At 40.8% G+C, this 14,118-nt stretch overlaps 1 protein-coding gene across 1 annotated transcript in view; it reads right to left on the bottom strand.

Annotated features, from left to right (window-relative positions):
* LOC116359954 (enoyl-CoA delta isomerase 1, mitochondrial-like) overlaps positions 1–8,753 on the bottom strand; it is a 13,630-nt gene extending 4,877 nt beyond the window's left edge. The window contains exons 1-4 of the mRNA XM_031814125.1: positions 8,624–8,753; positions 2,850–2,975; positions 443–570; positions 88–234 (exon numbers count right to left, since the gene is read on the bottom strand). Of these exons, the coding sequence (XP_031669985.1) occupies positions 88–234; positions 443–570; positions 2,850–2,975; positions 8,624–8,666 (444 nt within the window). The 5' untranslated portion in view covers positions 8,667–8,753. The remainder of the gene's footprint in view (positions 1–87; positions 235–442; positions 571–2,849; positions 2,976–8,623) is intronic.
* Between the last annotated feature and the right edge of the window lie 5,365 nt (positions 8,754–14,118).

Here is a 14,118-nt window from a genome sequence, read left to right as displayed (position 1 = left end):
CCACCTGCTGGATAGGAGCCCTATATATAGATAAACACATGGGACCAACAGACAGAGACAGAGAGACGGCTGGGTGTGCCGACTCACGTTGATGGCAGCTATGGTGGCCATGTTGGATCCGTAGAGTTTGAGCCACATCTCCTGAACAGCCTTCCAGAACTCTCCACAGCGCTCCGGACTTTTCCCATACATCTCCATGATGTCTAGCCCCGCAGAGAACACCTTGGAGAGGGTCTGGGACACACACACAGGGAGAGTTATGATGTCTAGCCCTAGAACACCTTGGAGAGGGTCTGGGACACCACACACACACACACACACACAGAGTTATGATGTCTAGCCCCGCAGAGAACACCTTGGAGAGGGTCTGGGACACACACACACACACGGGGGGAGTTATAGTGTGTATCATGGTTTTGTGACAGGACGTGTGTGTACTGACCGAGGTGATGATCAGACCTCTACAACTCTTATCCATCTCTAGTTTCTCCAGATTGATACAGAACTCAGTGAGGAAGTCCAGACTCAGACTGTTGACAGGGGGGCTCTGCATCCTCAACACAGCTACACCTAGAGAGAGGGAGGAGGGGGAGAGGGATGAGGAGGAGGAGGGAGGAGAGGGGAGAGGGAGGAGGATGAGGGGGAGAGGGAGGAGGAGGAGAGGGAGGGGGATATGGAGGGAGGAGTGGGGGAGAGGGAGGAGGAGGAGAGGGAGGGGGATGTGGAGGAGAGGGAGGAGGAGGGGGAGGGGGATGTGGAGGAGAGGGAGGAGGAGGGGGAGGGGGAAAGGAGGAGGAGGGATGAGAGGAGGGGGAGACAACCAATGGCGGCCTAATCCCTGTGGTGCAAACCGTAACCCGTCGTCCAGGTCTGACCCGGTAGATCGTCGTTGTAAATCGTCGTTCTTAAAACTGACTTAGCTAGTTAAATAAAGGCCCTATAACAAATATATAGGGATGTGGTTAAAATAGTAGCCTATGTAGGGAAGAGGGCCCTATAACAAATATATAGGGATGTGGTTAAAATAGTAGCCTATGTAGGGAAGAGGGCCCTATAACAAATATATGGGGATGTGGTTAAAATAGTAGCCTATGTAGGGAAGAGGGCCCTATAACAAATATATAGGGATGTGGTTAAAATAGTAGCCTATGTAGGGAAGAGGGCCCTATAACAAATATATAGGGATGTGGTTAAAACAGTACACTATATAGGGAAGAGGGCCCTATAACAAACGATTACAATTGTTGCCTGATTCCATTTAGTTTTCCCAGGTTTCTGTTTTTTCAGGTTTTCACTCTCAAAATCACATTTGTTTGATAGAAGAAAAAACAACACAATTGGAAGTCCACACCAACGCTGAAACCACATCAGGAGAACATTTATGAGGTCTGGGGAAAATCTGAGACATTTAGAGTTTTTGGGGTGTAGTTACAACAATATAACAATATATCAGTTCAGTGATGTCCTAAATTCCACACCCCTGGTCTTCCAGGTCGGTTAAATCAGAACCATGAAGTACCGGAGACCTCCAGGACCAGGACTGTCAACTGATGTAAACAGTACCTCCAGGACCAGGACTGTCTACCCTGATGTAAACAGTACCTGAGACCTCCAGGACCAGGGCTGTCTACCCTGATGTAAACAGTACCTCCAGGACCAGGGCTGTCTACCCTGATGTAAACAGTACCTGAGACCTCCAGGACCAGGGCTGTCAACCCTGATGTAAACAGTACCTGAGACCTCCAGGACCAGGGCTGTCTACCCTGATGTAAACAGTACCTCCAGGACCAGGACTGTCTACCCTGATGTAAACAGTACCGGAGACCTCCAGGACCAGGGCTGTCAACCCTGATGTAAACAGTACCTGAGACCTCCAGGACCAGGGCTGTCAACCCTGATGTAAACAGTACCTGAGACCTCCAGGACCAGGGCTGTCAACCCTGATGTAAACAGTACCTGAGACCTCCAGGACCAGGGCTGTCTACCCTGATGTAAACAGTACCTGAGACCTCCAGGACCAGGGCTGTCTACCCTGATGTAAACAGTACCTCCAGGACCAGGGCTGTCTACCCTGATGTAAACAGTACCTGAGACCTCCAGGACCAGGGCTGTCTACCCTGATGTAAACAGTACCTCCAGGACCAGGGCTGTCTACCCTGATGTAAACAGTACCTGAGAACTCCAGGACCAGGGCTGTCTACCCTGATGTAAACAGTACCTGAGACCTCCAGGACTGTCTACCCTGATGTAAACAGTACCTCCAGGACCAGGACTGTCTACCCTGATGTAAACAGTACCTCCAGGACCAGGGCTGTCTACCCTGATGTAAACAGTACCTCCAGGACCAGGGCTGTCTACCCTGATGTAAACAGTACCTGAGACCTCCAGGACAAGGACTGTCTACCCTGATGTAAACAGTACCTGAGACCTCCAGGACCAGGGCTGTCTACCCTGATGTAAACAGTACCTCCAGGACCAGGGCTGTCTACCCTGATGTAAACAGTACCTGAGACCTCCAGGACCAGGGCTGTCTACCCTGATGTAAACAGTACCTCCAGGACCAGGGCTGTCTACCCTGATGTAAACAGTACCTGAGACCTCCAGGACAAGGACTGTCTACCCTGATGTAAACAGTACCTGAGACCTCCAGGACCAGGACTGTCTACCCTGATGTAAACAGTACCTGAGACCTCCAGGACCAGGGCTGTCTACCCTGATGTAAACAGTACCTCCATGACCAGGGCTGTCTACCCTGATGTAAACAGTACCTCCATGACCAGGGCTGTCTACCCTGATGTAGGGTACAGGGTGCCATTTGGGACAGGTAAAGAAGCTGTGCAGGGGTTTACCTGTACTGTTGTCCAGGTCCACCTTGATCTTAGGTGAGGTAGAGCTGTTTCTCTGCTGCAGAGAGAAGCACGGCGACACACACTCTCTCCCATGTCTACTGTGGATGGACAACTGGGACAACACACCTGCCAAAGAACAACAATATAATAAAACAATAGAATATAACATAATATAACAATAACGAATTAACTTATAACAATATAATATAACATAATATAACAATATAACAATATAATATAACATAATATAACAATATAATATAACAATATAACAATATAATATAACATAATATAACAATATAACATAATATAACAATATAACAATATAAAATAACATAATATAACAATATAACATAATATAACAATATAACAATATAAAATAACATAATATAACAATATAACATAATATAACAATATAACAATATAAAATAACATAATATAACAATATAACATAATATAACAATATAACAATATAAAATAACATAATAAAATAACATAATATAACAATAACGAATTAACTTAATATAACAATATAATATTATATAATATAATAATATAATATAACAATATAATATAACATAATATAACAATATAACATAATATAACAATATAATATAACAATATAAAATAACATAATAAAATAACATAATATAACAATAACGAATTAACTTAATATAACAATATAATATTATATAATATAATAATATAATATAACAATATAATATAACATAATATAACAATATAATATAACAATATAACAATAACAATATAACATAATATAACAATATAAAATAACATAATATAACAATATAATATAACATAATATAACAATATAATATAACATAATATAACAATATAATATAACATAATATAACAATAACAATATAAAATAACATAATATAACAATATAATATAACATAATATAACAATATAATATAACATAATATAACAATATAATATAACATAATATAACAATAACAATATAAAATAACATAATATAACAATATAACAAATTAACCTAATAATATAACAATATAACAATATAATATAACATAATATAACAATATAATATAACATAATATAACAATATAATATAACATAATATAACAATATAACAATATAACAATATAATAATATAACAATATAATATAACAATATAACAATATAATAATATAACAATATAATAATATAATATAACAATATAATATAACAATATAATATAACAATATAATAATATAACAATATAATAATATAATATAACAATATAATATAACAATATAACAATATAATAATATAACAATACAATAATATAATATAACAATATAACAATATAATATAACATAATATAACAATATAATATAACATAATATAACATAATATAACAATATAATATAACATAATATAACAATATAATATAACATAATATAACAATATAATATAACATAATATAACAATATAATATAACATAATATAACAATATAATATAACATAATATAACATAATATAACAATAACAATATAAAATAACATAATATAACAATATAACAAATTAACCTAATAATATAACAATATAACAATATAATATAACATAATATAACAATATAATATAACATAATATAACAATATAACAATATAACAATATAATAATATAACAATATAATATAACAATATAACAATATAATAATATAACAATATAATAATATAATATAACAATATAATATAACAATATAATATAACAATATAACAATATAACAATATAATAATATAATATAACAATATAATATAACAATATAACAATATAATATAACATAATATAACAATATAATATAACATAATATAATAATATAACAATATAATAACATAACAATATAATAATATAATATAACAATATAATATAACATAATATAACAATATAATATAACAATATAATATAACAATATAATATAACAATATAACAATATAATATAACATAATATAACAATATAATAATATAACAATATAATAATATAATATAACAATATAATAATATAATAATATAATATAACAATATAATAATATAATATAACAATATAATAATATAATAATATAATATAACAATATAATATAACAATATAACAATATAATATAACATAATAATAATATAATATAACATAATATAACAATATAATATAACAATATAACAATATAACAAAATAATAATATAATATAACAATATAATAATATAATATAAAAATATAATATAACGATATAATAATGATAGTTGACATCGTCACTGAAACCATGTGACCTTGTATTATAAGACGATGACCTAGTCACTATATACAGTGTCATGTTGGAGCCCTAGTCACTATATACAGTGTCATGTTGTTGGAGCCCTAGTCACTATATACAGTGTCATGTTGTTGGAGCCCTAGTCACTATATACAGTGTCATGTTGTTGGAGCCCTAGTCACTATATACAGTGTCATGTTGGAGCCCTAGTCACTATATACAGTGTCATGTTGTTGGAGCCCTAGTCACTATATACAGTGTCATGTTGTTGGAGCCCTAGTCACTATATACAGTGGCATGTTGTTGGAGCCCTAGTCACTATATACAGTGTCATGTTGGAGCCCTAGTCACTATATACAGTGTCATGTTGGAGCCCTAGTCACTATATACAGTGTCATGTTGGAGCCCTAGTCACTATATACAGTGGCATGTTGTTGGAGCCCTAGTCACTATATACAGTGTCATGTTGGAGCCCTAGTCACTATATACAGTGTCATGTTGTTGGAGCCCTAGTCACTATATACAGTGTCATGTTGTTGGAGCCCTAGTCACTATATACAGTGTCATGTTGTTGGAGCCCTAGTCACTATATACAGTGTCATGTTGGAGCCCTAGTCACTATATACAGTGGCATGTTGTTGGAGCCCTAGTCACTATATACAGTGTCATGTTGGAGCCCTAGTCACTATATACAGTGTCATGTTGTTGGAGCCCTAGTCACTATATACAGTGTCATGTTGGAGCCCTAGTCACTATATACAGTGTCATGTTGGAGCCCTAGTCACTATATACAGTGTCATGTTGGAGCCCTAGTCACTATATACAGTGTCATGTTGGAGCCCTAGTCACTATATACAGTGTCATGTTGTTGGAGCCCTAGTCACTATATACAGTGTCATGTTGTTGGAGCCCTAGTCACTATATACAGTGTCATGTTGTTGGAGCCCTAGTCACTATATACAGTGTCATGTTGTTGGAGCCCTAGTCACTATATACAGTGAGTTCCACAAGCATTGGGTCAGTGTCATGTTGGAGCCCTAGTCACTATATACAGTGTCATGTTGGAGCCCTAGTCACTATATACAGTGTCATGTTGGAGCCCTAGTCACTATATACAGTGTCATGTTGGAGCCCTAGTCACTATATACAGTGTCATGTTGGAGCCCTAGTCACTATATACAGTGTCATGTTGGAGCCCTAGTCACTATATACAGTGTCATGTTGTTGGAGCCCTAGTCACTATATACAGTGTCATGTTGTTGGAGCCCTTGTCACTATATACAGTGTCATGTTGTTGGAGCCCTTGTCACTATATACAGTGTCATGTTGTTGGAGCCCTAGTCACTATATACAGTGTCATGTTGTTGGAGCCCTAGTCACTATATACAGTGAGTTCCACAAGCATTGGGTCAGTGTCATGTTGGAGCCCTAGTCACTATATACAGTGTCATGTTGGAGCCCTAGTCACTATATACAGTGTCATGTTGGAGCCCTAGTCACTATATACAGTGTCATGTTGTTGGAGCCCTAGTCACTATATACAGTGTCATGTTGTTGGAGCCCTAGTCACTATATACAGTGTCATGTTGTTGGAGCCCTAGTCACTATATACAGTGGCATGTTGTTGGAGCCCTAGTCACTATATACAGTGTCATGTTGGAGCCCTAGTCACTATATACAGTGTCATGTTGTTGGAGCCCTAGTCACTATATACAGTGTCATGTTGGAGCCCTAGTCACTATATACAGTGTCATGTTGTTGGAGCCCTAGTCACTATATACAGTGTCATGTTGTTGGAGCCCTAGTCACTATATACAGTGTCATGTTGTTGGAGCCCTAGTCACTATATACAGTGAGTTCCACAAGCATTGGGTCAGTGTCATGTTGGAGCCCTAGTCACTATATACAGTGTCATGTTGGAGCCCTAGTCACTATATACAGTGTCATGTTGGAGCCCTAGTCACTATATACAGTGTCATGTTGGAGCCCTAGTCACTATATACAGTGTCATGTTGTTGGAGCCCTAGTCACTATATACAGTGTCATGTTGTTGGAGCCCTAGTCACTATATACAGTGTCATGTTGTTGGAGCCCTAGTCACTATATACAGTGTCATGTTGTTGGAGCCCTAGTCACTATATACAGTGTCATGTTGTTGGAGCCCTAGTCACTATATACAGTGAGTTCCACAAGCATTGGGTCAGTGTCATGTTGGAGCCCTAGTCACTATATACAGTGTCATGTTGGAGCCCTAGTCACTATATACAGTGTCATGTTGGAGCCCTAGTCACTATATAGTGTCATGTTGGAGCCCTAGTCACTATATACAGTGTCATGTTGTTGGAGCCCTAGTCACTATTTACAGTGTCATGTTGTTGGAGCCCTAGTCACTATATACAGTGTCATGTTGTTGGAGCCCTAGTCACTATATACAGTGTCATGTTGTTGGAGCCCTAGTCACTATATACAGTGTCATGTTGTTGGAGCCCTAGTCACTATATACAGTGTCATGTTGTTGGAGCCCTAGTCACTATATACAGTGTCATGTTGTTGGAGCCCTAGTCACTATATACAGTGTCATGTTGTTGGAGCCCTAGTCACTATATACAGTGTCATGTTGTTGGAGCCCTAGTCACTATATACAGTGAGTTCCACAAGCATTGGGTCAGTGTCATGTTGTTGGAGCCCTAGTCACTATATACAGTGTCATGTTGTTGTGGCTCTGTACTCCACTTTGGATTTGAAATGGTACAATGACTATGAGGTTAAAGTGCAGACTGTCAGCTTTAATTTGAGGGTATTTTCATCCATATCGGGTGACCCGTTTAGATATTAGAGCACTTTTTGTACTTAGACCTCACATTTTAGGGGACCAAAAGTATTGGGACAAATTCACGTATGTCAATTAAAGAAGTACAAAGTATTTGGTCACATATTCATAGCACACAATGACTACATCAATCTTGTGACAACACATTGGTTGGTTGTATTTGCGGTTTGTTTTGGTTGTGTTTCAGATTATTTGGTGCCCAATAGAAATGAAGGGTAAATAATGTATTGTGTCATTTTGGAGTCACTTTTATTGTAAATAAGAATAGATGATTTTAAACACTTCTACATTAATGTGGATGCTACCATGATTATGGATAATGATGAATGAATCGTGAATATATGATGAGTGAGAAAGTTACAGACACCCCCAAGACATGTTTTCACAATTACAATAACAGCTACGATATATTAGCTACTTGATAGAGCCCAGATAGCCCACGCAAACTGACAATGTGTCATTACGCGACATAAGGACAGACACAATCGTCCTGTGAACTTTACTCTAGTTTCTGAAAGACCAGGGAAGGGGAGGCTAGCTAGCTAACTACTTAGCCATGCAATCTAACCACTGATATTCTTGTTTGTTCTCGAAATGGGGACATCAAAACTCCGGAGAAATAGGTATTAAACTCTTCCTGCTGTACTTACTCAATGTCAGGTAAGTTCACATACCTGAAAACCCGAATTTGGCGGAATTTCTCAACACATTTGCCATCTCGACTCGTCAAGTTGACACAAACAGGACACACTGCGGCTGGGCTGCTCTGTCCTGGAGGAGGAAACTACAGAGGAGGCGGGGCCAACATATCAGTATTGGCATCTGATTGGATCTGAACGCCGTGACTGTAGGTGTTTTGTGGGTGTTGAAAACGTGATTCACCCTATCAGATTGCCGGACTATCAACCACACTGGGCAACTCGTTTAACAAGGCCCGGTGCCCCGGGTGTGGAGTTTCCATTTTTTAAACGATTCCATTGTTCTTTAAAAAAACTTAACCAAACCGGGGTATCGGGCCATGCAAAACGAACTCACCCACTGACAAAGTGGGGGTTGCTTGACAGGGATACTAATGTATGTTTTACTATTGGTTAAACTCTCGTACCTCATCAGAACCCCAAATATAAGCTTGTTATACTCAAATGTTTGTAAACAAAGTAAATGTAAACAAACGCTGTATATATCCTAAAAATCAAAATAGTTAAAACTATAATGTATTAAGAGTGGTTACATTTCTCCAGGCGCATCCCTCAGCGTTTTACCAAAACACGGGTGGGGTGCTCGCTTAGTTGTTGTTTCAATTAAGGATTCAAGCTTTAAAGAGGAGATACAATGAAACCAACCACGGAAGCATATTGTAGTGAATTCGGTGAGTAGCCCCAACCAAGACGAGAACCCAGGTTTAGCAACTGTCAAGCCAACACCTTAATTGTTACGCCAAGTTCAGGATCAAGGCTAAAGGTTATGGTGAGCAGTGGAGGGAATCTTCCTCTTAACGGACCATAAACCTAATCAATCGATCAGATGACTCTATCCTTGTTCCTCTGCAGCAGAGGTCCCTCCCAGTCTACTGATCGATCAATCAACCGATGGATCAGGTGCCTCTGTCTCCATGTTTCTCTGTAAAAGAGATCCTCCCGGTCCAGAGCTGCTGCTCTGACGCCATCTGGTGGCGTGAAGTGGTGTTGCAACAAGATGAGTACAGTAATGCAGACTGGACAGAACCTATTGGTCCCAAATGACACCCTCTTCCTTACATAGTGGAACTACATGCCCTGGTCAAAGTTGTGCACTATGTAGGGAATTCATTAGAGTGGTATTTGGGTTGGAACTAGGGCACTAGGTAGGGAATTCATTAGGGTTGGAACTAGGGCACTAGGTAGGGAATTCATTAGGGTTGGAACTAGGGCACTAGGTAGGGAATTCATTAGGGTTGGAACTAGGGCACTAGGTAGGGAATTCATTAGGGTTGGAACTAGGGAACTATGTAGGGAATTCATTAGGGTTGGAACTAGGGCACTAGGTATGGAATTCATTAGGGTTGGAACTAGGGCACTAGGTAGGGAATTCATTAGGGTTGGAACTAGGGCACTATGTAGGGAATTCATTAGGGTTGGAACTAGGGCACTATGTAGGGAATTCATTCGGGTTGGAACTAGGGCACTAGGTAGGGAATTCATTCGGGTGATATTTGGGTTGGAACTAGGGCACTATGTAGGGAATTCATTAGGGTGGTATTTGGGTTGGAACTAGGGCACTAGGTAGGGAATTCATTAGGGTTGGAACTAGGGCACTAGGTAGGGAATTCATTAGGGTTGGAACTAGGGCACTAGGTAGGGAATTCATTAGGGTTAGAACTAGGGCACTAGGTAGGGACTTCATTAGGGTTGGAACTAGGACACTAGGTAGGGAATTCATTAGGGAGGTATTTGCCTTGAAGACAGCTTTGCACACTCAAGTGCAGTCGTGAAAACCATCAAGCGCTATGATGAAACTGGCTCTCATGGTGACCGCCACAGGAAAAGACCCAGAGTTACTTCTGCTGCAGAGGATAAGTTCATTAGAGTTACCAGCCTCAGACATTGCAGCCCAAATAAATGCTTCACAGAGTTCAAGTAACAGACACATCTCAACATCAACTGTTCAGAGGGGACTGTGTGCATCAGGCCTTCATGGTCGAATTGCTGCAAAGAAACCACTACTAAAGGACACCAATAATAAGAAGAGACTTGTTTGGGCCAAGAAACACCATGGACATTAGACCGGTGGAAATCTATCCTTTGGTCTGATGAGTCCAAGTTTGAGATTTTTGGTTCCAACCGCTGTGTCTTTGTGAGATGCAGAATAGGTGAACGGATGATGCATGTGTGGTTCCCACCGTGAAGCATGGAGGAGGAGGTGTGATGGTGCTTTGCTGTTGACACTGTCAGTAATTTATTTAGAATTCAAGGCACACTTAACCAGCATGGCTAATAAAATGTACATATCTGGCAATACTCATCTCATATGTATATACTCTTTTCCTTAAGTTGACCATCCCTGGTATAGAGCAGGGCAGTCCAACCCTCTAATCTGGAGTTGACCACCCCTGGTTTAGAACAGGGCAGTCCAACCCTCTTCCTGGAGTTACCCACCCCTGGTTTAGAGCAGGGCAGTCCAACCCTCTTCCTGGAGTTGACCACCCCTGTTATAGAGCAGGGCAGTCCAACCCTCTTCCTGGAGTTACCCACCCCTGGTTTAGAGCAGGGCAGTCCAACCCTCTAATCTGGAGTTGACCACCCCTGGTATAGAGCAGGGCAGTCCAACCCTCTAATCTGGAGTTGACCACCCCTGTTATAGAGCAGGGCTGTCCAACCCTCTAATCTGGAGATCTACTGTCCTGTAGGTTTACAGTCCAACCCTCTAATCTGGAGATCTACTGTCCTGTAGGTTTACAGTCCAACCCTCTTCCTGGAGATCTACTGTCCTGTGGGATTTCAGTCCAACCCTCTTCCTGGAGATCTACCGTCCTGTAGGTTCAGTCCAACCCTCTTCCTGGAGATCTACCGTCCTGTAGGTTTTCAGTCCAACCCTCTTCCTGGAGATCTACTGTCCTGTAGGTTTACAGTCCAACCCTCTTCCTGGAGATCTACTGTCCTGTGGGATTTCTGTCCAACTCTAATTTAACACACCTGCTTCTACTAATTAGCTGCTCAACAAGACCTTATCTAGCTGAATCAGATATGCAAAATAGGGTTGGACTGAAAACCTACAGGACGGTAGATCTCCAGGAAGAGGGTTGGACTGTAAACCTACAGGACAGTAGATCTCCAGGAAGAGGGTTGGGCTGTAAACCTAAAGGACAGTAGATCTCCAGGAAGAGGGTTGGGCTGTAAACCTACAGGACAGTAGATCTCCAGGAAGAGGGTTGGACTGTAAACCTACAGGACAGTAGATCTCCAGGAAGAGGGTTGGGCTGTAAACCTACAGGACAGTAGATCTCCAGGAAGAGGGTTGGGCTGTAAACCTACAGGACGGTAGCTCTCCAGGAAGAGGGTTGGACTGTAAACCTACAGGACAGTAGATCTCCAGGAAGAGGGTTGGACTGTAAACCTACAGGACAGTAGATCTCCAGGAAGTGGGTTGGACTGTAAACCTACAGGACAGTAGATCTCCAGGAAGAGGGTTGGACTGTAAACCTACAGGACAGTAGATCTCCAGGAAGAGGGTTAGACTGTAAACCTACAGGACAGTAGATCTCCAGGAAGAGGGTTGGACTGTAAACCTACAGGACAGTAGGTCTCCAGGAAGAGGATTGGGCTGCCCTGGTATAGAGTGTTTCCCGTCACCGAACACACCTCTAAACACTTGTGTAGAGCTGAAGGGATTGGATAGGTATAAGCAATATGCTGAAAATGTTGATCTATCACATTCTTTCAGCTCTACAAGAAGTGCCTATTGGGAATAAGATCTGTTCTGGACTCTGACCTGTCTGTATTCTAAAAGTCAAGAGGTCAACTCAGTGGGCTGAACACGGCAGAAAGAAATGGAACGTACGGAGCCGTCCAGAAGATCCTCCTATTCTGCATGGCAGGAGAACATGGGGACGATCTCAATTGCATTTCCTTGATTCCTCATCCAATGAGAAGGCGACGAGGAGAGAGAACACGAAGAATGAAGGAAACGCAGATTGAGATTCTTCCCCTGGCTATGTCCCGTTCATCGCTCCTTCCTCCCAGTGTGCACTTGTTCCCTTCCCGGCACTGATTGGAAAGGAAATGACTGGAAACAGAAACATGGCGGGGGAACTCTGCCTACGTCTCCATTTTAGATTTGTGCGAAGTAGTGAACGAGTGTAGAGTTCAAGAGAAAGGAGATGTTATTGTGGCGCGGCCACCTCGTACCTACGTCCTAAATGTTCTACAATCATATCTACCTCCCCATGTTTTTTAATTGTACCTTTATTTAACCAGGCAAGTCAGTTAAGAACAAATTCTTATTTTCAATGACGGCCTAGGAACAGTGGGTTACTTGCCTGTTCAGGGGCAGAACAACAGATTTGTACCTTGTCAGCTCGGGGATTTGAACTTGCAACCTTCCGGTTACTAGTCCAAAGCTCTAACCACTAGGTTACCTGCTGGTTACTAGTCCAACACTCTAACCACTAGGCTACCTGCTGGTTACTAGTCCAAAGCTCTAACCACTAGGCTACCTGCTGGTTACTAGTCCAACACTCTAACCACTAGGCTACCTGCTGGTTACTAGTCCAACACTCTAACCACTAGGCTACCTGCTGCCCCTACACTCTAACCACTAGGCTACCCTGCCCCCCCCTCTACACTCTAACCACTAGGCTACCCTGCCGCCTCTACACTCTAACCACTAGGCTACCCTGCCGCCTCTACACTCTAACCACTAGGCTACCCTGCCGTCCTGGTCAGAAACACTGCACCATGTAGAGTATTCACAACGTGTCTCAGATCTGAAAGTCAAACTGATCCTAGACCATATCTACCTCCCCATGTGCCCTGGTCAGAAATACTGCACCATGTAGAGAATAGGGTACCTGTTTGGCCCCTAGAACTGCTCTCTGATCAGGTAACTGTGCTCCCTCTTGGTTTGAATAAGCAACCAGAATAGGATGAACTGGCCCTAAGAACTGCTCTCTGATCAGGTAACTGTGCTCCCTCTTGGTTTGAATAAGCAACCAGAATAGGATGAACTGGCCCTAAGAACTGATCTCTGATCAGGTAACTGTGCTCCCTCTTGGTTTGAATAAGCAACCAGGATAGGACGAAGTGGCCCTAAGAACTGATCTCTGATCAGGTTCCATATTCACAACGTGTCTCAGATTATGACCCCTCCCCCCTGTCTGTCTATATGATGGTACTCATTATGAGCTGAAAGGTCAAACTGATCCTAGGTCAGCACTCTTACTGGGATCAGCTTTGTGAATACAGGTCCTGCTTTCTGACCTCCTATTGGTTAAGCCAGGGCTCCATGCTAACTTTAATTTTTGAATTTACAAGTTGAAAAATGTAGCCCGAACACAAAGAAATCTAGGAGCACAATCTAAATGATTGTAGGTAATGGAGCTAGAATACTTCATTGCGTCTAGGCTCACTAGTGCTCCTAAATAAACAGTCTAGGTGGCACAGCAAAATATTTAGGTAAAATGGTGGCACTGTTA

Source organism: Oncorhynchus kisutch, unplaced genomic scaffold (genome assembly GCF_002021735.2).
Source record: "Oncorhynchus kisutch isolate 150728-3 unplaced genomic scaffold, Okis_V2 Okis06b-Okis10b_hom, whole genome shotgun sequence".
Lineage (NCBI taxonomy): Eukaryota > Metazoa > Chordata > Actinopteri > Salmoniformes > Salmonidae > Oncorhynchus > Oncorhynchus kisutch.
The sequence above is the reverse complement of the archived record's forward strand: the minus strand, read 5'-3'. Positions and strand labels throughout refer to the sequence as shown.